This window comes from Poecilia formosa, unplaced genomic scaffold, assembly GCF_000485575.1.
Source record: "Poecilia formosa unplaced genomic scaffold, Poecilia_formosa-5.1.2 Scaffold416, whole genome shotgun sequence".
In the NCBI taxonomy this organism is placed as follows: Eukaryota; Metazoa; Chordata; class Actinopteri; order Cyprinodontiformes; family Poeciliidae; genus Poecilia; species Poecilia formosa.
In genome coordinates, this window is record NW_006800355.1 from 266,710 (window position 1) to 292,186 (window position 25,477).

General features: G+C 40.2%; 1 protein-coding gene across 1 annotated transcript in view; it reads right to left on the reverse strand.

Annotated features, from left to right (window-relative positions):
- elna (elastin a) overlaps positions 1-25,477 on the reverse strand; it is a 54,049-nt gene that overhangs the window by 20,281 nt on the left and 8,291 nt on the right. The window contains exons 2-5 of the mRNA XM_016663358.1: positions 20,409-20,477; positions 20,126-20,173; positions 17,610-17,711; positions 17,419-17,445 (exon numbers count right to left, since the gene is read on the reverse strand). Coding sequence (XP_016518844.1) covers positions 17,419-17,445; positions 17,610-17,711; positions 20,126-20,173; positions 20,409-20,477 — 246 coding nt within the window. The remainder of the gene's footprint in view (positions 1-17,418; positions 17,446-17,609; positions 17,712-20,125; positions 20,174-20,408; positions 20,478-25,477) is intronic.

Consider the following 25,477-nt stretch of genomic DNA (forward strand, 5'->3'; position numbering starts at 1 on the left):
GTCCCCCACTAGGGTCGAAAATCCCTTTTGGATTTCTCCTAGAGAAAAGGATGCTGTGCTTTAAAAGTTCAGAAAATACAGAAGTATTTTTACTTGTTTTATGTACAGCAGTGTGTAAAAGTTTTAAATCGGCTTACTTTTTTCATATTTTGTTTCCAAAGAGCTAAGCATTAGTTTAAAAAATTATCTTCTTTAGGCTTTCGGAAGATGTCTCAAAGTTTTTCTTTTAACTTAATACTTATGCGCTGATTTTCTGAAAATGACCCAATAAAAAAAATAAATTGTGAAAAAGAAGGACAGTTAAACATGCATTTAAACTTTTTTTTGTAAATAAAAATCTGAAACATTTGTTATTCAGTTCCTTATAGTCAGTATTTTATAGAACCACCGCTTGCTTCAACTTCAGCTGCAGATCTTTTGCAGAATGTCGCCACTCGCTTTGCACACAGAGGCTGCCCACTTGAAAATAGTTGCACAAAAATAACCCGATCTCATTCAGGTTAGACGGAGGCTACTTCTTAGTTGAATTTAAGTCTGGACTTTGACTGGGTCCTTCTGCTTTTATCTAATCCATTCCTTTGAGTTCAAAGGAATGTTCAATTTGCTCTTTAAAGTTTGCTAGAAGCATGTGGAAGTAGGTGCTGAGCTTTGAATGTTTAGAGTTGTTTTCCTGTTAGAAGTTGATTGGCTATCCAAATCCTTGTTTTCCTTTTGCAGCCTTCAACACGTTTCCTTGCAGGATTAGTCTGTAATTACCTCCCTCAGTCTTACCATCAACTCAAACCAGAATCACCGCAGCCACCACCATGTTTTATCATGGGAGTGGTTTGTTTAGAAAAGGGTTTAATTTCCGTTTTCTGATTCTGAATATTAGCCAAAAAATTAAATCTTGGTCTGATGAAAGCACCTACTTCCACATGCTTCTAGCAAACTTTAAAGAGCAAATTAAACATTCCTTTGAAAAGTATGTATTGTATGACTAAAGATTAGAGAAAGAGCAGCCAAACGGCAAAGCAGAAATTAAGAAACACACGGCAATAATAGAAGAAAGTTGGACTTGTAGGAAGGAAGTTCAAGGAAATGAAGGATGACTGAAGAGTTTTGCACATTAACTCCAGATTTCTTAATTTGTCAGTGTTTTTTGGACTCTGTGTGAATGACATTTTAATAAAAATCGGTTTCAGGAAAAAATTAAAACAAAGTTGGCCTAAAAACAACAACCTTTCTAAACAAAGACCCTTTCTGAAACCAGGAGAAACATTAATGCTGCCAACAACTTTGTCCAGCAAGGAATTTACTTTCATCAACAACTGAAAATAAAAAAAACCTGGGATGAGAACAACTGTGCATGGGAAACAATTCACCAGGACACAGAGATCAGGGTGGAGCTGGTCCAGCCAATTGCAGGTGAGGAAACTGTTCTGACGAGGAGGAGGAAGAAGAGTAGCAGGAGGAGGAGGAGGAAGAGGAATGTACCGGCAGCGATAGGAGGACAGCTCAAGAGTGGATCAAAACAAATGTGGGCACAGCTCTCGCCAAAGCCTTGGCAACAGAGACCGCGTGCAATACAACCCCAGATTTGAGATAATCCGTCTCCTTCTGCCTTATTCCTCCAGATTTCTCAACCATCTCTAGACACATGTTGAGATAATAAGTGCAATCGATTTTTGTGTAAATCAAACTGACCGTTTTCCATTTTCCAGCCGTTCCCGTGCTAACACGAGGACTCTGTCTTATCACGTCCCCTGGATCTGTTGGACAACGACTCCAAGAAGGTTTCTGATCAGCATCCATGGAACAGCAATGATCTATAAAGCTATTAAATTCACCAAACTGACTGGTTTACACAATGTTCCACAGGAGATTTAGATGTGTTCTGGCTGTCAGCACGTCTTTAAGAAATGCTGCGAGCAGCAGAATCAAAACAGGATTCTGGAGACTCTTGGATTATAAATCAATCACCTGTGCTCACATGTGCTTTTAGTCGCCGGGTTTGCTCAGTCACCCACACCTGCCCCGCTGAGCTCAGCTCTCAGCACTGAGACGGGGAGATGAGAAGCAGACACTCAGATTTTGGTCCGTAAGGGTGTTGATCTGTATGCGAGACCATGACTACAAGCCTTGAGCACAAACACAAAATTTCCACAAGAAAAAAAAAAAAAAGGAAAGAAAATTTATTTTTTGTAGTTTTGACATCATCTAACATTGTGAAAACAAAAATACCAACGAACAAACATACCACACAGGTGGTGCTACATGTCCAGGGTCAGAGCATGAAGAGCTTCATTGTTTGGCATTTATCCACTGAGGTTTCCTATGAAAGGTTCTCTGTTCAGTCACACCATCTTGTAAGCTAAAACAAGCGTGCTTTTGTTGGACGACAGAAACCTGTTGCAACAGTGTTTGTTGTCGTGAGCCACACACGTAGAAGCCCGATATCAAATCTTCAGTTTTCTTTGCAGCTGCTGCCAGTATTTAGCTGATTGCTGACAAGCCTGAAGGATTTTTGCACTCTAATATTACACCTAATTTTCTCCATGACCCTCAAGACAAAGTAGAGACCCCCGGGGATCAATTGAGATCCACTTTGACTTTGGACCTTGGACTAGACGATCAATACTCAACATGGAGGATGGAAGTGACAGGAAACCTGATATTACCCAGAAGGTGAGGACTGAAGGCCAAGAAAGGGAAAGTAGAAAGTTAAATGATGCAGTACGGCCATGCATCACACTTTCCTTCATTTGGATAGAAAAAAAAACAAAAAAAAAACATGATTTTTCTGCCAGTTTCCATCCAGAAAAGTCCACTCATGGAGAAGCAGGACCATGAGTACAAATCTGGAATAAACTTCTTGACACTCTGTTCCTCTGTCTCAAAAAGTTTATTTAGATTTCCTCGTCAAACCAGTTCCTCCCCTAAACTGGTGCTAATGCTTGCTTCAAACCAGCTTTTTTCTGTTTCCGCCCCTGCAAGCACTGGGTTTGGCACAGACTAACTGGTTTTATCACCAACTTTTAACTTGTCTTGGGGAAAAGAACAAATTTCGTCTGAAGGTGGCTCATTATGACCAAAAACTAATAAAATGTAAGTAGCACATTTAAAACTCCCGAGTTACACCTAGTTTATGGCTACCATTTCTGTCCTGATGAATGCCATCATGTGACATTCATCAGGGGATGTGCGAAGAGGGGATGTGTTCCCGTTTCAACCAGAATTTGAAGCACAAAAAATGTTGAATACATATAGAGGCATTATTTACTACAAATACACTTCAAAAAACGCCTCAAAGTTTCAAATACATGCACTGTATAGCTAGTTATTTTGTTATTCTTCTACTAATTGCTAAATATAGGCAAAATTCTTCTGCACTGACATCTAGTGTTTAAAATGAGAACTGCAGTGAGTGACATGCAACTCATAGGAAGATAAATCTAAGCGACCTTGTCGATGTCATAATTCTTTTGAGACATCTGTCCCTCTATGCTGTTACCAAGTTTTTTTAAAGGCAGCCCGTGTTGGTGGCACGTGGCATTCTTAAAACATATGCGCCTCTGATATTTCCTGGCAGACACACGAGAAGCTTCTGAAGACCAGTCAACGCTCCAAGGTGCGATCAAGCTGCGATCCTTTTTATAACCTGCTCCGTCACCTCTGACGAACATCCCACGGTGTTTTTATCCGAAGGTGGTATTCATTATTATGAAGATTTATGAACACCATGATATTGTGTTCATAAATCCTGCCTCAAATGCACTGTGTAACTTCTGTTTCCCAGTACTGTTGTTTAGTGGCATCGCTTCTCAAAAATCAGACTCACTTTCACATATGTACATCTTTCACTCTTACGTCCACGACTGTTTAAAAAGGTTTTCACCACAGTATTAGATTAATACATAATAACGTAATATTTAGCAGATTGTTTATCTAGGACTGTCAAAACCAAGCATTGTTTGTGACCCTGAAGCCAAGCTACAACTATTTATTTTGATGCGTGTCAACACATACATCCTCTATTTCAAATAGCGCTCTTCGAAGTTTTGATCTCATCGGGTAGCTTTTAGAATAAATATATCTCTTTTGAAGGCTTGAATGTCCCTTAATTAAACAGCTGCCTCTGGCCAGACAAATATTTTTCCAATAACTCCTTCTCTGAAATAGTTTCTTGTTAGAGGTAAAGACCACCTTGAGGCTCCGTCAAACAGATGTAGCACTGAGACTTCCAGACCCAAACAGTAAAAAAACAGATTGTCAGGAGCACAAAGACGCAGCTCATTGAAAGATGGTACAAAGAGATCCAGGCCAAAAGTTAGGCGTTTCCTTCTGTTGGAGCGCCAACTCTGTTAGAGCTCTAGTTTTCTAAAGTTTCAAGTTAGGTAAAAGAAATCCAGATGAAAAAAAAAATGACAGAATCTTCTAAAAACCTAATAATACTTTGAATTTTCAATCCTAGTTCCCTGAAGTTCTCCGTCAGTAATTTTATGTTTTCACTCTCTTTCTTTATCTTTACTTAATCATGTTTATGTGCTATTACAGTAGAACCAACAGATTAACTGTTCATTCCATAAATAGTTACAAAACAACAACTTTCCTATTGACAGGATGATCCTTGGCATAAAGAATGTATTCCTTTAGAACGATTACTGATAGATTTGAGATTCATATGGACAATAATCTTGGCATACTCCTCCCTCTGAAGGCCACCTTGTTTCAGTCAGACTGTCCCAGGGCGGCTGTGGTTACAGTCCACCACCATCAGTGTGTGAATCTGTGCCTTAATGGGTGAATGTCATGTAAAGATCTTTGGGGCCCTCTGGACTAGATAAAATGCTAAACAAGTACAGACTATTTACCATTTATTGGATTGTTTAAACATAAATATGATCTAGTAGCCATATCATTTGCTTTATTTAGTGGAAAAGCCCATATATGGTTCTTTTTTATTCCCTGCAGCTGGTAGCAATCTGATCAGAGATCAGATGGTTAGGGCTGTTAAGTAGTCACAAACATGGCATGTTTTTAAAAAATAGTGTTAAGTAAATTCAGCTGGTGAGATCAGAGCATCTGTTTGTTGGGACACAGGAGAAAATAATGTGATTTGTGCGGCTGAGCAGTTTCACTGGACTGTTCATAAACATGTGTATCAAAACAGATGGAGGATCAACAATTAACGGGACGGGACGATTCATGTGATGTAATGATGTGGGACTGATTCGACTCCCTGATTGTGGAAACGAACCGCTTAAAAACCGATCACAGCGCCGAATCTGTCATGGTGGAAAAACCCAAAGTTTGTTACTTTAAAAAAAAAAAAAGATTGAAACACAGTGATCAACATGTGTCTTTGGTATAAATTTAAACATTAGATTTGCTCTTTGTACAGATTTCAAGTGAATATTTCTAGTTTTTTTTTCCTCCACCAAATGACTGCAAGCTGTTCTGATTTATATTGTGCGCAGCACCCCAACTTTTGGAGAAACCAGGTTCCAGCTCAGTATTGCCCAACAGCGGTGAGTCATTTGTTGTTGCTTGTTTAGGAATGACCTCAGTAAGAACAAGTATTTCTTTCTTGTAAAAGGAGTCATGGAAATGTGGCCTCGAGTACGTACAGTGTGCCCCCTGCTGTACCAAACGTATCACTACTCAAAGTGAAGATCGATACTGGGGCAAAACAGCCCAGACGCTGCATGTCTCAGTCCTTCAGTCACTAGCCATGTTCTCAAACCGGGGTCCAGTACAAGTGATGGATGTGAGCCAGTGTGAGCAGAAATATCTGGTTTCAATCTGCACTGAAACGTCTTGCTCATTCTCCACTGGGGTTAAGTAAGGTAATTCTGTTTCAGAACCAGAGGAGCACAAGAACCATTAATCAAAACAGCGTCCTCGATCTCGGGTTCTTTCTTTCCCTTGTTTCAGCATCCTGATTCTTTCCTCTCCAGAGCGGTGTCTGAAAGAGTTACACCGCTCAGACGAGAGGCGTTAGTAGCAGAGGGAAGCCAAACGTGAGAAGTGAGGAGAAGTATTAGCTCGCTCCTTTCCATCTCCTGTTTTCCTCCCCCTTCTCCCTTGCTTTGTGAACCCGCTGGCTCAGGCGAAGGGTTTAATTTAGGAGAGCAAAGAATTCCATGGCAGAGATCCACTTTAACTGACAGCAGACGCGAGGAGAGCGGATTCTGGAGCCGGAGCTCTCCGAGTGTCCAGGAAATATCCGTGACTTGTTTCTCATGGTTTTCTCTGTTCAGTCCCTTGTGCAATCAGGCGAGCTTTTAGAAACAAATTGTTTGTTTAGTCAAATATCACAGGAAAGGGGCTTGACTCACGTATTTCGGAGCTGGAAAGCAGCACTGGTGTGCAAAGTGACAAGAGGGTGACAGACGGAAGATGAATTGTCCTGCTTGTGTAAACCTAAACATTGTGTTTAAGCTGGAAACCACAAACATGCAAAGAGAAGGGGGCTTCAGAGCTGCACAGAGGCATGATGTGGCAGCACATGCAACACTTTGCCAAAGTATTCATACCTCTTCTCATATATTGTCACGTTACAACCTCAAATTTCAGTGTGGTTTTGGATTTCATGATACAGACCAACGCAAAGTAGACGATAGTTATTGAAAGTTGAAGAAAAATGTTACATAAAAGTCAGAAAAGCCTTTTGTCTTATTCCCCCTTTACTTTAAATAAAACCAGGTCTGTCTTTAGAAGTGACCTATTTAGTTAGAGAAGTATAGGTGTGTACTTCTTTGGACCTAAAGAGAAATGATGTAGAAGAATCATCACACATCTAGAAACCAACAGTCAGGCCTGAAGTCTAGGTGGAGTGATAGACTCAGATCTAAACCATCAGAGTCACAAAAAGTCAGTTACAAAGTCGGCCTTCTGTCACCTGAAGAACATTTCCAGGCTAAAAGAACTAATGTTTCAGCAACACATAGAGAAACTCATTTATGTTTGGTCGCATTGATTACTGCAGTAGTGTCTTCACAGGGAGAATCTCTTGAAATGACAACTATGAGTTGTTTGTTCAATAAAAACTGGCTTTATGGAGGAAAGCCATGAAAGGCCCCATTCACGGTTTTCAGGAGCTATGGCTAGATGAGAACAAAATGGATTATTTTGGCCAAAAAGCAGTAGTCCTGGATACAACATCCCCAATGAGACACATTCTGATGTCAGCTGTGTGGATGATTTTCTTCAGAAAGCAAATGAAAATGGTGCAGGGTTTTTACCTTCCAGCAGGATGAATGTCCTAAAAATACAACAAGAATTACAGTGGAATGATTTAAACCAAAGCATATTCAGCTGTTCGAATGGCCCAGTCAAAGTCCAGATCTAAATCTAATCCTGAATCCATGACGAGACGTGAAAGTTAAAGTTAGCCGTCGCTTTCCATCCAATTTATTGAAGTTGAGGAGTTTTGCAAAGAGGAACTGAAAAACATTTCAGACTTTCCACTACAATTGTAGAGAGAGGAGCTCTAAAGTGTTTACTTAGGGAGCTAGCATGTGCACACAGAATTTTTTTTTTTAGATTTTTAAGTATAAACCATGCATTTTATCCTCCACTTTACAACTAAGCACTACTTTGTGTTGGTCTATCACATAAAACCCCAATAAACACATCTGAAATTTGTGGTTGTAATTTGACAAAACGGGAGGGAGTCGAAGGGTCAGGAACACGATCACAAGGCTCAGTAATGTTGTGTTTTCATGTAAGACAATCAAATATGTTCTTGTAGATGAACCAAATCTTCAAAGGCAATCAGAAGGTCAAGGGAGAATCAACGGTTCACAGTGACTGACAGGTAGTGAGACTCTTCTTCGGCTACAGTCCAATGAAGATTTGCACTTCAAAAACTAAGCCCCTCATCATGTCCGTCACTGAGATGAGATATTTTTTATCAGTATCAAATTATCACGCTTATTTCCTTCCAAGTTGGTGGATAGATTGCATTCTTGCAAGATGACGCAGACACTGAATGATGTGAGGTGCCGCAGTGATTCCAGATTGCGTGAGACAAGTGGACATACCAAGGCTCTCCCTTGCTTCCTCTCTGGTGACCTCCCCTACTCCTTGTCACCTCAAAGCGCAGCGCGCTGTCAGTCATGGGCATCGGGCTGGGAAAAAGCAGGACCGTACACATGCGGGACTAATTATGCATTCACACAGTCGCACCGAAGCCCTTTTCCTCGCTCACTTGGGGTGAGCCAGTCTGACTTTGGCGGCAAGCCTTTTATTGTTTTCTCGTTTCCTTTTCCATGCAGTCATTGACACGATCGACGAGAGGTCCCAAAGCCTGAACCGCCCTCTCTGCCAGATGACCCTCCAGTGCAAAACTGCCAGAGGTCCCATCAACAGACCGGGGCCGTCTCCTTCTCCAACGCCTTTGGTTAGGAAAGTGTCCAGGTAAAAATATGCGCAATAAATCTGCCATTTCAGCTGCTCTGGGTGGCAATTTAAAATTTTATAGAGCTCTTCTACATCACACTATAAAGCAAAAGCACTTTGTTTCATTGCGTAGCAGGAACTAACACAGATGAAGGAAATTTGGCAATCTTACCCGGAGTCTCACCAGCTAAATTGGGCATCAAACATATATATCAACTCTGAGGCACAGGGGTGATTCTTAGAAAGGGCTCCAAATTAAGCACAACCATTAAAGTCACCACAGCATGATGCTGGGATTACAAGCACCAACACCGGGCTGCCAAACCCGGCTGCCGTGCCCGCTGACGTCTGCTGCTGGGTGACCTCAGCCAGACTCCGTGGTCTCTCACCACCACAAACTTCATTCGAAATGCATCAGCGGAAAAGAGCTCCATTCCTCGCTTTTAGTCTGGTGCTGAGTTCATTTGAGCACCACGCGGATCTGCAGCGTCTCTGATGTCATTGTTTACGCTGCAACTCTGACAGAGCAGAACGCAATCGAGCTTAGACTTTAAAGTCATGCTAACATTTCTCCTTCTTTCTTGTTCCTCAAAGAGATGAGAGTCTTACTTCACATTTTATCCACCTCGGAAAGGAATGTCACAGTTCCTCTGCCAACACTGAGCCTTGACTCCTTTATCCAGAGCTCATACCATCTGGCTCCAGCTTGTATGCAGCAGCAGCAGCACACTGGATACATGTGGGGACAGCAGCTCGAAAGACCGATCATTTCTGTTCGCGGCGTTCCATCTGCGGGGATGTTCAACTGTGCAAATTACACACAGGATGAGAAAACCAGTCAACAAACTCAGCCTGTGGCCATGGTATGCAATGTTGGCCAAGTGTGCCTGTTATGCATCGCACAGATGGTGCACACATGCATCCACTGAACGCTTTCCTGATAAGTCCGGGTTGAAAAGGAAGACGAGCTCCCCCTCGAGATGTACCAATTAAAAAGTTGACGTTAGGTCAACAACGTCAAAACTGTTTTCAAAATTCTTCGGTCACTTTTAGCGGCAACAACAACAACCTTCGAGTCTTTACAACAACTTCCCAAAACCGACTTCCTTACTTTGTTTCCGGTCCTCTTCTTGAATGTTTTTAGATCGCCCCCTGATGTGTTGCTTTTTTTTTTTTTTTTTACATCTTTTAGCCTACTTCATGTTGTCTAACAGGTTCTACTTAAAAGATTTATCCGATTCTGCCAATCTGGCAGAAATTAGACTTGGGCGTGTCCTTTTAAGCTGAACAAAAAAGTTGGTTAATCACACTCAATTCATAACTTAACAAGAAGAATAATTACTTTAGCATATTATGGGTAGCATTTTCTCTTAAATGAAAAAATAATTTACCAAGTTGTATTTTTTTTTATTATTATAAAGAGAAGAAATCTGTAAGCTTGCTAAAAGCTTTTCACATTGATTGATGTAAGTGGAGATATTACTACATGGATAATCAACACAGGATAAGCCAGATGCCTGAAGGGCAACACTGATGTAATGTAAAAATAGCTCATTTCTAAGGTCATCTAGCCCAGCCCTGAAGCTGATAAATACTGATATATCCAACAGAAATCCTTCACCGAGATGAGATGATTACACTGGCTCACATCACTGTGAGCACAAAGTGAACAAAGAAAAGTCGTCTGAGTTTTCACAGCAACCAAAACTTACAGAAAATGCCTTCCACTAGCAAATCATTTGGAAATCAGTAAAAATGAATAAACGTACCAGAACCGTATATGAATGTGTAGTAATCAATGATCAGATTGACTTCTATCACGTCGTTGAAGAAGAAAACTCAAACTGTTCAGTTAATATGCTTGTGAATTATTAAGGACCTCCCAGCTCTTCAAACCCCAAGCAGCTCTGTAATTTACATGGCTTCCACAAATCTACAAAACATTCCTCCTATTTAACAGTCTGAAGTGCACTCTTAAAAACAAGCAAAACACACTTTTTTTGGCTTCTGATCTGTTTTTCTTAAGCTTTTAGGGAAATAAGAGAGAAAAACTCTCCCCATCATCACATAAACGGCACTTAAGTAGTGCTTCCAGATGGATAACGATAGCTGTCCAAGCTCCAGCCCTGTTGGAGGAGAGGATTTAAGAGCAAGACAAGAGATTTATCAATGCCGCTGATGAAGATAAATAAATAAAGTTAAGTAGAAAGCACCAAACACACAATCTCTAAAGGGCTATTTATAGTAAGTGTCTAGCATTTTTAAAGACCCACGGCTGTGGATCTCTATAAAATATGGAGCTGTGGTTCTCTGCACACACTGTCCTTCACGTGTTAGATGTTTCTCTGCTCCAGCATTCTTGAATCTAATAGTTTCCTTACCTCCTCAGCACAACAAAAATGGCTTCAGAAGCGTGTTAATCACCTGTTTAATTGAATTAGGTACGTGGAAACAACCAAGACGTGAAGTACAGTGTGAAAATCCTGAGGACTACGACAGAAAACAACCGGTAGATCCAGAGATGTGTCTTACAACTTTTAGATGCGTCACTTCTCCAACACTCCCACCAAAATCAAATGGCTCGTTACCAGGCCCCTACAGAGCCGAATGACATACTGATGGGGGAATTTAGCCACTTGATTCAGGTTTTTTTTTTTTGCATTTTTTTGTGGCGAAGAGATTAAGAGACCCTATTTGCTTATTTTTCTCCAGATTAGTTTGCTAAGACTTTTGAAGACGTCTGCGACAAAAACCTGTGACATAATTCAGAAACTATGGTTTAAGAAACAAAAAGGATCTTCTAAAGTGAACAAACAAGCTGTGCTCGGGCCGGCCTGCGCTGGGTGGGCCAGGTCCTGTGGGGTTGCTGCGGCTCGGCTGAAACAGAGTTTCCCTTGTAGACGGCGCAGGTTCCAAGATTACAAAAAGCGTCGGATAAAGATTTGATGTTGGACAGATTAGGGACACAAAGTGAGAAGATAGATGAGGGGAGAATGCAGCCATTTTCCAGTTTGTTTGAATAAGCAAGTATGCCTGTGTACGGCTGCCATCGTGTTGAAAGGAAAACAGCATGCCTCCCTGACAGGCTGAAGTACCACGTTACTTATTTACGCTGGTATGTCCAAACGCGATCGGTCACAGTTGTAACTGCGTACATACGAAGATCATGAAGCATAATTCTGATCATGCACATTCATATACAGATGCCTGGAGCCTCTGGCAGCTCAGACGACGGGTCTGAGCATTAGTAATGAAAAACATGTGCGTTCCAGACACTAAACCTCCTCCAAGCTCATCTTCTTTTGGCCAAACTCTCCTGTCCTCACCTCAATCTATCCATCTTCTTTCTTTCAGCAGGCTCTCTAAGTATGTGTGCTGCACAAATGAATGTGGAAATAATTCTGTTTTGATGAAAAGGAAGTGATATATGCATATGACATTTGGCTTGATTACAAGCATTATTTGGCCTTCCCGTCCTTTGTGCATTACACAGTCTCCCCCTGTGTGTCCTCATAATGTCTATCATATCTTTGTATCTTTCCACCTTTTCCCTTTCTCCTTGTCATGAAGAACATGAGGTCACTTGGTGCTAGTTCAAACAATGACCATAATGTGAACCAGAATCTGAAGAAGTACTAAGAGGTGAAAGCTTAATGTTCAAACTAAGATCTGCAGATTGGAGATGAGCGAATCGGGTGAAAAACTGTTTCCAAAAAGGCGCACTGAGGAAACAACTTGAGATCATAATTGAAAGTTTGACCTCTGATCTTTTTCTCATCATTAAACAAAACGTACCAGATCACAGAAAAGCTACGCTAACTGCAACCCTTCTCAATGAGTAAGTTGTTGTTGAAATTTTATTTTCCGTTGAGCCATGTCAGCCGTTCATTCAGGCTGCTATAAAAAAGAGAAAGGTTTCAGAGGGTGCTGGTTTAATTCAACCCTTTTGCTAATTTCATCCAGCTACAGAAACGAGCTCTTGGCTAGCGGAAGTCAATTTATACCTGCTTTGTTCCTGAAGTTTATGAACCAGAGAATGACGGAGTTGATCCGTAGTCGACTTCAGGAGGCACCAGAAAGGCAGATTGGATGAATAGCTCTATTTTGTTTTTCTGAGCTGTCTGGCATGGACCATGTTCACTTTTGCAACTCTTTGGAAATCTTCAAAATTAAGATAATGGTCTATAATTAAACCGGAGATTATTCATACCCCTGGCAGATTTAGATTTAGAGTAATCTTTTAATTTCGCCCACATGTTTCTTTTGACTTGAGGTAGCATTAACGTTTTGGACCGCTCTGGTCAGATCATACATAGATTTGACTCTGATAATCTGTGGAAGGAACCACAGATTAGGGTTATGACAAAGAGACCTTCCAGCCTCAATGGCTTGAAGCTCATCACCAAAGATAAATCATCAAAATACCAGTGGAAACATGTGGCAAGATGTCCGTCAACTACAAAACAACAAACGTTTTCCACTGAGTATTGAGAAGTGTGTGAATTCGTTTGAGAACAACAGTTTCTAACATCGTGTAAATGAAAGCAAATGTAAAAGCTGATACTCTTTTTGTATCGTTTTACCCACATGTAAAACAAAAAAGGTTTGTTTTACATGTATAATAAAAATCATTTTGACACTCTCATCTGATTTATGTTAAGCAGAAAACTTAACATAAATCAACAAACTTTGTTTGGCATTGTTTCAGTTGCAGATATACATATTTAATGACTTATCACAACAAGAAGCCTAGAAAAACTAGTTCTAGTGCCTTTTTAATTTGTTTTAAGAGAAAATCTTTTTGAAACCCAAATATCAAAAAGATTTACCCTTAAATCTCTGATTGGTACATATTTAAGCCTTCCACCTATATATAAAAAAAAACAACAACAATGCTTTATGTCAAGGTTATAAATGGTCACTCAAACGTGAACATTTTCACCAACTTTGCAGCCCCCTGAAATGGAAGATGTGGACTTTGAATATTTAAAAGATTCAGAGAGGATTTGGGAGAAAGATCTGCTGTTAGCTTGGATTAAAATCAAGCTTTTCAGCATCAATCTGCTGTGTTCAAAAAGAGAGACCATGACATGCTAAACGAAAACCTTAGTTCCTCAACCTGATCACTGAAGGCGGTTTTCTCAGCAAGACAAAGATTCAGCACAGACTGCTGAGGAAACAAATGATCAAGGTTCTGGTGTGGCCTTATCACCCTCCCAAGCTCAGTTCAATGGGAAATCGGTGGAAGCAGCTAAAGTTTATAGTTCTTGTGAATTGGACTGAGCCAAAATACCACAAGAGAGGTGCTGTTACACTTGGTGACAACCTACAATAAATGTCTTATGATGTCCTTGCCAACAAAGATTTTTCCACCATTTTCTAAGTCATATTTTGCTTCAGGATCAAACATTTTATTCAGAGAGACATAAACTTTTATTTAATGTGTTTTTCTTGATTTTTGTTTGAAGCTCTGTCTCTGTACATTAAACTGAAGGAATCATAAATAAATATTTGAGACTGTTCCTTTTTTTCAAGGGAGTAAACTTATAAATTCAACAGGGGATAAAGTAATTATAACCCGTAGTGTTTTAATGGAGCTCCAGCTTCTTCGGCCAAATTGCATTTTTGATCTGCAGAAACTGCTGAAATGTAAATGTCATACTAAATTGTACTTTGTGCATTTTAAAAGGTTTATCATTAGATCTAACAAAAATAAATCACAGTTAGATTTTAATTAACTCCCATCTGTCTCTGCAACCTAATAGGCATTCAAACGTTTTGTAGTTAGTTTGTAGCGGAAAAACAAAATAATCTGAGCTGCAGTGAATTGAAGTACATTGAACTGAAATAAATGTAACTGAATTGATCAAGCAGCTGGTATTTTGAAGGAGGCAGCAGGGATGTTTCTGGTCCGGGGTTTGAGAGTTTAAACTCTGATCAAAAGCTGACTGCACATCAATCTATTGGCCAATACAAAAACGAAAGATTTCTCTCATGCGTAGCCTTGAGGATCCCATTATTAATAGAAATTGACAAAATATTAGAGACACAAAGATGATTTTCTCTCTGGACTTCAGACTGGCATGCTGAACAGAAACACAGACTCTATTGTATTTCACTCTCCTCTCCAGACACATTCTTTCTCATCTTAGAGCAAGGTCCTGTATTGGTGCAATAAAGCAACCACCAACAGTAAACTACGCGTTTCATTTTAACTACCTTCAAGTTGCCTGAAAGAGACAAGAAGCGTACTTGCAACAGCCAACTTCTTGTAATTATGCCGTAAGTGCTGGATCCACCTTTGCTCACAGCAACACAGGAAAAGATGCAATGTTTAACAGCTGTTTATAAGAACAAGGTTGCAGCTTTCGGTGCGCTGTCGAAGCGGAGAGCTGACAGGCTTCACAATTAGTGTAACATTTACAAGGTTCTGCACGAGCTGTGGTGCAAAGCACAGCAGTCACGCTACTCACACGTCCAGCTGCTGTTCTCTGCTACAGGCCATCCAAGGTGCATGTGTGGAATGCAAATGGATTATGCCTAAAATGACTGGCAGCTCTTTATATGTGCAAGCAGGTATCCATAACAATGGGGCTCTGAAAGCTGATTAAACAGTGAATTAGTTTTAGGTTTTCTGGTAGCAAATTGTTTTATCAGGCTTGTTTCTACAGCACCAGGCAAACACTGATGGATCTGACTGGGTCTGAGTGAGGTTTGCCAACAGGTGATCTGCACGTCTGTACAGTTAGAAAAACTTCAGGTGTAGGCAAATCCACACCAGCCGATTCAAAACCACGCAAATCTATTCATGCATAACTGTGAAATGTTACAAGAGTTTAGAAAGTTTATATAGATAAAATCTGAAGATTGTGGTTTGTACTTGTATTTCAAATTCAAACCCCTCTAAATTAATAACAATTTACTCTCAGAAGAACAGCTGTTCTATAAAGGCCTCCGAGGATTTTCAGAGAATATTAGTGAAGACCAATGAACACAGTAGACAGAAGAGGGAGAAAGATATGATGTTTAAAAAGGATTAGATTATAAAACAATATTCCAAGCATTCAGTCCTTCAGATGAAAATAGATTTCAGATGAAGTAGAAATCAAACTGATTGACTGGGAAAGAAGTGCATCAATCACTGAAATAGCCAAGGTCATGAGAGCTAGTCACAACTGATTTTATGGAGAATAAACATAAAGAAGGGTAACTCTGATAGAAAACCCGAGAGGTGGTGCACAACATGAGACACTGGCGTTTGGGGAGGAGTATTAATTCCAGCAAACATAAACATCCAGTCAGAATTATACTGGAACCCTTTAGATCAAACATTATCCTATGTAAAATGGCCTAGTCAAAGCCTAAATGCAGTTGAGGATCTGTTTTAAGAGAAAAGTTGATGTTTAGTGACGCTCCATATCCAAGTGGACTCAGCATGAGCCATTGTCCATGGAAAAATTTGGCAAATTTTTTTTGCCTTTTTGTGTCTAAAGCTGGTAGAAACAATGCCTCCAAAAAAAAACTGGAACTGCAGCAAAAAGTCATTCAACAAAGTTTTGACCAACAGGAGATGAAAACATGTGCATGCCACACTTTTTAGATTTTTATTTGTAAAGCCTGTAAAAACAAAAAATATTTCCTTCCACTTGTCAATTATGTACTGCTTTTGTTGTTGGTCTGTCACATAAAACCACAAAGCAAAACAATGAGGGCTGTGCTTGTAAAGTGACAAGCAAATGAAAACGTTCAAGAGGTTTGAAAACTTTTGTAAGGCACTGTAAAGTGATGATGTTAAGAATAATCCTTCTGACGGATTTAAATGTCCGCTGATTAAAACCAGCACTAACATTTGATTACTGTGCTGCTTTTTGGAGCAGAAAAAAACTTTCATTAAGCCTTTCCCTTGAATTCAAAAGTCTGTAAGGCCTTAATTACCGCTCTGATATTTCGTCATAGCTGGGATTAGCATGGATGATGAATGGCAATGCACAGATCCAAAAGTGCACTGATTAGAAAATGGAAACAAGCTTTTAATACAGTTTGTTTCCTATTTTCTCACAAAATTCAACATCTTCCAAGCGCACCTTGCGAGGAGAGGGGTGGGTCGCTTGAAAGTTAGAAATATTTCTCAAGGAATGCTGTGCTGCAACCAGCCAAAATCAACTTCCGCTCCATTCTGGATATTAGCTCATTTTCACCAAATGGCCCTCTGGAAAGTCATGTTGGAGGACGGGGTGTGGCGGGTCCTTCTGTAACCCGCTCTGTGTAATCAGGACTACAAGATTATTGCCTGGTTCCTTATCTTTCTAAACACACAGAGGTGGGCTGAGATTGTATCAGCAGCGCTTGGGGGAAATTAACCAATAGCTAAACACCACTAAAGCACCAATAGGGGCGAATACTAAAATACAGAAGGGAAAATATTTACAGTACAAGTATCGAAGAAAAGGGCCATGCTCAGTTTCAACAAGAAGGTTTCCATAAATTGTAAAGCTCTATGATTACAATAACATTAATCAGTGCTTTGGCACCATTGTTTGGCAGCTGCAGATGACTGTTTGCATTCTGACAACCATCAGTTCCTTAATACTCCCGTTACAGCAGAGGTGAAGGAGCGCTGGCACCCACAGTGCTCCCACTCAGGATGCACTGAACAGCTGCGAGGCCAGTAAAAACAAACTCACGCCGGGCGATAAGAAAAACTTGGTGACAACCCCAAAGAGCCGTTCGCCCGCATTGGTGAACCCCTGTGCAACCTGACGGGATTGGCGTCTATACATTAGGCTCCTTTATCAATTCAATAACAATACATCAGATTTCCTTCCTTTCGTGTTGCAAGTCATGGAGAGGAGGTTTCCATGTTGATTGTCTGCGTTGTTGAAACTGAGCAAGAAGGCAACATTAACACACATCTTCCAACTTCATAATCCATAATGGCCATAACATGTACATCCAAACAAACAAAAAAAAGTTTCATAAAACAGGAAAATGTGTGGTTCCTTATCTTTCTAAATATAAATGTCTAAGGCTTACCTGGTTTTGGAGGCTTTCCTCCTTGCCCTGTTGGGGAAAAACATAAGCATGTTTTTTGTGAACTGCATAAAATCTTCGGTACAAAAATATTTTATTCTGCCAATGCAGACAATTCACAAGTTGATTTAGTTTGTTTACAACTTTGATAAAAATTTATGGCCTGTTTGCAGGCCATAAATCCAACATCATACCTGCTGGCAGCCCTCCGTAGCCAAGGCCGCCCGTTCCGACTCCTCCTGGTACCAAACCGCCGGTCCCAGCACCTCTGCCTCCACCGCCATAACCTCCTAGTGTTGCAATCAGAATCACACATGTGCTTGTTTAATATGCATGCTGAATTTTACATATCACAATGAGAAAAATTCTATCTGACTTAACTATTCTGAAGAGAGCAACCGTCTTGCTCTGAGCATGTTAACAGGATATGCGGTATTCTTTATTCATGCAGTCTGTCAGGAACTATGACCCGTAGGTCAGGATGTCTGACCTGGCAACACCCAGAAAAACGTGTTTATAGACAGTAGCGTTGGAAGCCGTCCACTAAAGGAAAATGACCATCAGGGTTTAGGTTTTCTTTGGAAGTCCTGAAACAGCAGACTGGCACCAGGTGGGGAAAAAAGACTGCAGCTATTGCGACTCCAAAAGCAAAAATTTGGGTCTGGAGAAGATATGGAGAAGGGCTTTTGGTTGACCTCAAGAAAGTTCTGGGGAAAACTGTTGAACGACTCAGAAAGGGAAAGCAGGGTCCAGCTAAGGGTCAGTATTGTTTATGGCAGCAACTGTTGATGCTGACAGGCATTATTCTTAGGTAATGGAAGGAGCACCTTTAGGATCTTCTCAATTCGGTCATAAGATCCTTCTCAGAGGAGGCAGAACTTGATACTTAGTTGTAGTTGTACTCGGAAGTGGGAAATTACGACTTCCCAGTCGGGAAAAATCAACTGGAACGCCCTCCAAAGTTGGATTTCCCACTGGGAAACTGGGCGCAATTCCAACTAACCCCAGTTACGGCTTGTTGTACGGTCGACTTCATGTTTCAATATGGCCGCTCCTCGCAACAACAGTAGTAAGATATGGTGGAAACATGCCTGTTTTACAAGACGCACATGTAACAGTGCCTCTAACGTTAATGTTAATGTAACGCTTACATCTCTAAGCTTAACAAATCAATGACGTTCAGAAGCTCAGAATCAATGAAGCTCAGAAGACTGCGTAGTCTCTGGGCGTCGCCATGTTGAAATTTCGACTTCTCAACTAGAAGGCTGTTACCTTAGGTCTGACGTCAAACCCAACTCCGAGTGAAGACTTCCCAGGTAACTGGACCATAGTGTGAGCACTCAGGAGAAAACCTCTTAAGTCTTTTGCCATTGAGCAGGTTGCAAGTTCATTAAAAAGCTTCCGAGTGGAAAAGCCAATTCCGATGGAGTGACGAGCCTTGTGTTTTTAAACACATACTAGTCCTAAACGTAGCGTCAACTACGAACCAGCCAAATTTGCAGTACCGTAATTCTGCCATACTTTACGCTAACTGAAAAATTCCAACGGTTTCTGAAAGGAGAGACGTTGCGCTTTCCAGACAATATTTGGTTATTACGGTAATTTCGCCCCCGGGGAGTGACATTAATCTGAGGGGCACTCTTTTATTAGACGGAGTTATATCTAGCGAAAATAACTCGCTAGATATTGAAAGTTCCAGTTGTTATTGATAAATGGGCAAATATATTTACTCACAGGACATTTAAAGAACTGCGTACAATTAAAATAAGCAAATTTATCCAGGCGGAGATTTTAAATTTAGGACAGTAAGGGTTGGGAAGGGGGACCTGAAAGTGTTTTCATAAACAGAATCTCGTTTACTCAGGCATCCAAAATGCTGCTTTTAAAACCTTGTATCACTTTCTAGTTGGTGGTTATTTGCATCTTGAGTCATTTATAGTGAAGACAGACTTGTCATTGGTCCTTAATAGTGTTCTAAAGAAAGCATATTGCAAAATGAATGTTTCTTTGCATCATTTTGAGTTGAGAGAGTAATCTACCATTGCTAAGATCAATCAATGTCTTGAAAAAAACTCTTTAAAACTTGACAAAAGTAAACTATCCTTTTAGCACAGTAGTTGTCTGTGGATGCTTGATTTATTCTCTAACACTGCAGTAAATTAGTTGTAGATTCTCAGTATAAGAAGTAAATCTAAGGTACTCTGTGATCTGAACAAACCACTGACTGCTAACAGGACCTCTTCTCTTCACAGCAGCTAACTGTTCCACCTTGTGTTTGTTTAACTGCTGAATGTTCCAACAAACATAAAGATGTCAAATGTTCAAAGGTCACAGCAGTCTTCCTGCAGCCGTAGCTTTAATATTTTTGGCTTTAAAAAGCTGCACAGGGTCAAACTTGTTCAGCAAATGGGAGCTGAAGGCTGGCCAGCATTATGAATACAGAGTGCGACCTGCTGCTAAATTGAGCCGTGCTTCAGACTTGTGAGTGATAGATGTGTGAAGTGACAAGCAGCAGACAGAATGTGTGCGGCTTTGCAGCAAGCCCAGTGGAAGCATTGACCACTTTATCATCAAAAATAATGAGAACAAAGAAAAACATATTTAGAACACCTCATAAAATCCGCATCTTTACATTTTAACTCATCTAAATTACTAAAAAATAATTGTTTGCTATTGTAAATATCCTGAACCCAAAGTCTCTTCCACTTACCTCCAGGTTTTGCTGGTTTATAGCCTGCAGGACCACCTCCAGCTGACCCTGTAAGAGTCACAGATTCAAGTTTAAAATTTATTTGGAACAAAAACTAAATACAGACATTTATTTTGGGTTTACTATCTTCAACCATCAAATTCTTTAACGTCATCCAACTCAACAGGGATTTAGAAAATTAAATCAGCTGCAAACGTGTTGTACCTCATGTTTTCTCCTCTACAGTGGTTTAATAGCCCACTAAAGACAGACAGATTAGTTTGCTGGAGTTGTTTTCGGTTACCTGGAAAATATCCAGTCCCTGGCAAAGGAGCGCCTGGTCTATATCCAGTACCAGGTGGCACATACACACCTGCAACACACATTGGGAAAAAAAAAAAAAAAAAAAAAACTTTTTAATCATCTGTATGTCAGAATGAAACTGTATCAGGCAGTCACCATTTCTCATTTTCCCCTTTTCCATTCTAATAGCTTTTATTTCTAAACAAGAATCCCATTTATTAGGCAAACATTCTCAAACACATTCATCAGCCTGGAAACCGAGCAGAACCACGAAGATCTGTCCTTGATGATCACATCTGGGGCTCATCACAGCTGTGATGAAGTGCACGGCGAAAGGTGAAAGCTGCTGGAGTCAGAGCGAAAGCAGAACTTCATGGATTTCCAGAAGAGTCCTGTTGAATTGTTCTCATACTGATGAGGCACCGCAGCTTTGGGTCGAGGAATTTGCAGCAGCACCCCGTCAACCCCCACCTGCGTCATCCCCCACAGCTTTGTCTCTGGCTGGAACTGCTCAGATGTTCGCTCCGGACTCTAGACGTGATGGGCTCATGTGTGCAACAAACACCAAGAGCACAAGAACCTCGGTTTTTTTTTTTTTTTTTTTTTTTTTTGCAAAGAGGATTAAAAAGAATTACAGGTTGTTCTGGGACAAATAACAACTAAATCCGATGGGACGGGTGAGCTAATGCCTAAATTACAAAAGTATACTCTGAAAATGCTGGTTCGTATCAAAAAACACAATGCAATTGAGAGAGCTGGGGCAGTCGGACCATAGTGATTATGCCTAATGGCTCTTACATGTGCTGGGAGACCAATTAATTTAAACCACATGTCAAAGACGTCCATGTGTTTATTAGAGAAGACTGTGTGAACTCAGTCCTTCACACTGGCTGTGGCCGTTAGGGGAAGAGCATTACAAGGCATTACTGTCTGGTCTACCAGCAGGGATATTTATGACACCTTAAAAAAAACGCAAAATCTACACAGTTTGATGAACTGGATTCCTGCTTTAGTACATTTAAATCCAGGATGGCTATGAGTCTTTCACTAATGAGAAGTGTAATGTACCTTCGGTTAGTGCCATGATGAAATCCCACTTTGCTTTATTGGACAGCTAAAGCTCAGGAAATGAAAAGAAAGTGCAATTGAAAAGGCATTCAACATGAAAACCAATGAGCCATCTTCTATGGTGTGTGAAGACGTGTTTTTATAATGAATTAATAAAAATGTAGAAAGGATGAAACTCTATAAATCACTGTCAGCCTTTCCAATACTTTACAAAGCCAGCATGTAAAATTAAAACCCTTTTTCTGAAACGGAAACAAGCCTTTTGGATTCATAACCGGCAAGACAGAAAGATAGTTCCATATATCGGTGACGATGTAACAGCATTGTCTATGACTGAAGAGAAAAAAAATTATTTTCTTGATAAAACATGTTAACAGGATGAGTGGTCATGTGTCAGTCGACAGAAAAATGAAAATGTGAGTGCTTCTGCATGAACAGGAAGCATGGGGAAGCTCCATGAAAGCAAATGCTCCCACATACTTCATTGGAAGAGACTCAGTCGACTTAATCCAGACGGCGTGACGAAAACTGCATCATTTTTATTCACAGAGAGGCATCTATCTGCCAAAGTCCGCACCGGGCCTGGGTTGAACTACAAGGCACATCTTTGTGCAAAGAGCTGTGTGACTGGTCAGAAGTTTGTTGCTATGATTTATGTGGAAATGCACTCAGATTGCAATGCTGATGTCTCAGTTTAACCAGTCTGCTTCCACTGTCTGGTGTTTGAATCCACAGGGGGCGTGAATACTTTCTGAGGAACGATTGTTATGTCAAGTTTTTACAAGACTTCGATACATAACTTCAAAGACCGTCAAATGGCTAAAAAAAAAAAAAAAAAAAACACGCCTGGGGGAAAAGTGTGGCGCTCTCTCAGTGACCGTTTTGTAAGAGTGAAACGGAGGACGCAGGGAGGAAGTAGGAACCCTGCTGGATAGGAGCCTGACGTCCCCCAGGTGGCCTGCTCCATGTGTGCTGGTGACTTTATGCCCTGAGCAGCACTTTGGCTAGCTGTTAATGTCTTAAAATGTACTATGTAAAATATCTTGCACTTCTCAGTACAAAGCATCAGCTGATGTATATTGTGTTACATCAATATCTGGTCTCTTAAAACTAATTTACTGTTTATCCTCAATAATAACATACGGTAGGGTCAACTCATTTTTTCTTATTCCTCATGATTCATACGAGGAAGTGAACGTTTGCTAGAAGATGCCATTCAAGTATTTACTCTTCCCTCCACCGCAGGTGCAGCATTAGCAGAAAGCTACGTTACTGTGGGTCAGTTTTGCCGTCACAAGTAAAATATGGATCGAACATATGCAGAGGAAAGTGAGACTTACAATCATTGCATGGCTCATTAATACGAAGTATTCTGGTGACAGATAGATGAAGTGCTGCCCCCCATGGGCAACAGAGTAACAGCGCTGGTCAGAACTGACGCCGATGTTGCAACATCTAGCCTGACCACTGCCAGAATTTTAGTGTTTTGAACGGTTTTTGTCACAGTTGTTCACTATTGTCATAAATTACAGGCACACTGGGCTCGCTGCAATGTGCTCAGAGAACATTTTCTTCTGACTTCTTGCTTCCCACTTGAGAAAATTGCTTTCTCAAATCTGAGCTGCAGGCTTTTCTATCACTCCTTATGTCTTGGGCGGACTTTGTGATACGGGTTGATCCCGATTTAAGCAATGGAAGCACAGCATCATCACTCTTGGGCACCTTTTAGCTTTTGTTTTTTTTAAACTTTGTTTATTTTAAAATAAAATCTTGATCTCTGTCATTGAGCTAATGTAACTTTAATGAGCTATAAGCCGCAAAATTATACAGAAAAACTGATATATGCCCCATGCTGGGATGCCACTCAAATGTGCTGATCCACCAACGATCTTTCGTAAATTGAAAGAACAACAATATTCCTTTATACAAAGCAAATCTGTGGTCACAATCTAATCGGAAGGACATCTGCTCGTGATCACGAACAAAATCTTTTCTTCAGCAGGGAGCCAAAGAGGGCTTACAGTCAGCCTGATTACGTTGAAACCGGGAGAATGTGGCTTCTCTGAATAGACGTGTTAATGGCAACAGTTACAGTGACAGCTGTGCATGATTTCATGAATGAGCAAATAATTTAGAAGATCAGAGAGCTAAACAATGGCGGAGCTGCTCAAATTTCCCGTGGTTTGGCCTTGCAGCACTGACCAAAAAAAGCTGAAAATCCTGGAGACTAAAAAACTGAAACTACAACAATAAATGTAACATCTGTGAGAAATGTAATATCTGTGTTTATGAGCATCTGACATTTTGTCCTTTCGAATAGATCATATATAGTCCTTAACTGACGAAGGGTGTGGAGTGATTGTTCTCATTTTCGCTCCTTCGTTTTACATTCAAAAGAAGGATTTCCTGTCTTGGCAGGAAAGTGGAAACTTCGAGTCTGTGAGCAGCACTTTTTCCTTTAGCTGAAAACCCATATCTCGCTTCTGGTGCATTCTTACAGAGTGCATGAAGTTCACAAAGATGGCAAACGCTGACTTTTGCCAGGAGAAGAATTTTTTAAAAACTGCCTCCTGATCATTTTAATTCAAGTCACCGTCCACCGCCTGCATTCCTGGAGAACTCGACCAGGTCATGGGAATAAGCTGGAATGTGGTTCAGGGGGTAAAATTATCCAGGAAAAGAGATCAGATGAGGCTGAATTTATGCAGGAGTTAACTCAGGTCAAGAGTTTACTGTTTGTACTGTTTGAGTTGTAGCTAAGTTTGACAACTAGAAAGCTACGCAAGTAAGAGAGCAAAATGACTTGAGTCAGGCACTTTTTATTATTGCAATTTCACACATCTAAAATAATACACAAGTCTAAACCAAGTTACTTCATTCAGTTTGTTGTAAAACCAAATTTAGGAACAAGTGCTCTCGACTCTAATGATATTAAAAAGCTACTGATTTAGATAATTTCTAAATAGAGATGAAGTTCGCCATAAAATAAATTCTGCCCAGCTGTATGCATGTTTAATCCTGATCAATGCCGTGTTTTAAACGTCACAGTGGAAAACAGAGGGGTGATGTGTTTATCATCTGTTTAGCTGGCAAAATAATTTAGCATTAAAAAACAGATGATTTACTACAAAGTCTAACCGGGAACATTTATTCTGTGTGGATTTTGTTTTATGGATAATAGCGGTTGCTGCACCCAAAACTAATGACTGAACATTAAAATGTTTGGAAATTTTAAGTCAGAAAACTTGTTTTGTTTTCGGATCAAACTAAAGCCAATGATGTGTTTTTCCATAGTACCTCCCATGTTAACAGCGATTTTTACAACCGTTCTTTGTGTGTTTTAGTTCATTTACAACAACCTGGTGAGTAATTTGACATTTCCCCGATCCCTGTGCTGTGGTTGTTTAATGCCTGGCTGCTAGGGATGACAATTACCTTTCCTGTAGGGGCACAAAACAAATTAAAGTGGGTGCAAGAGAGATATACATGGAGAAATGAAGACAGATGGTGGTGTTTTGCTTGAATAAACAGTTTACATAACATGATCATAACGGACAATTTGGTAAATTTTGAGGGAAATTGCTGTGAAATGTTTTTATCACTTCTTCAGGTTTGGCAACAAAGCTTCTCACACCATTGAATTGAATACATGTGCAAGGAAATCACAAACTTGTAGCCCATTGGAGTTCACATGCAGAAATGTGAAAAAGATATTTTGCCCTGTCAGTTTTTTTTGTTTTTGTTTGTTTTTGTTAATTTGTAAAAGTTTCGGATCAAACTAGTTTTAAAATACCGTTAAGGGAAATAAAGATGCCCATACCAATCTGACCCTAAGTAAAAAATAAAAATAAAAAATTAAATATGTGATTAACCACATTTTTTGGGTTCAGTTCCTTTAACCACACCATGTCCAAGCTACAAAACTACATGGCCTGTTCAATCAAAAATAATCTAAAATAGGGCAGTGCAACAACACGAAGTAATCTAAAGAAAATCTTAAAA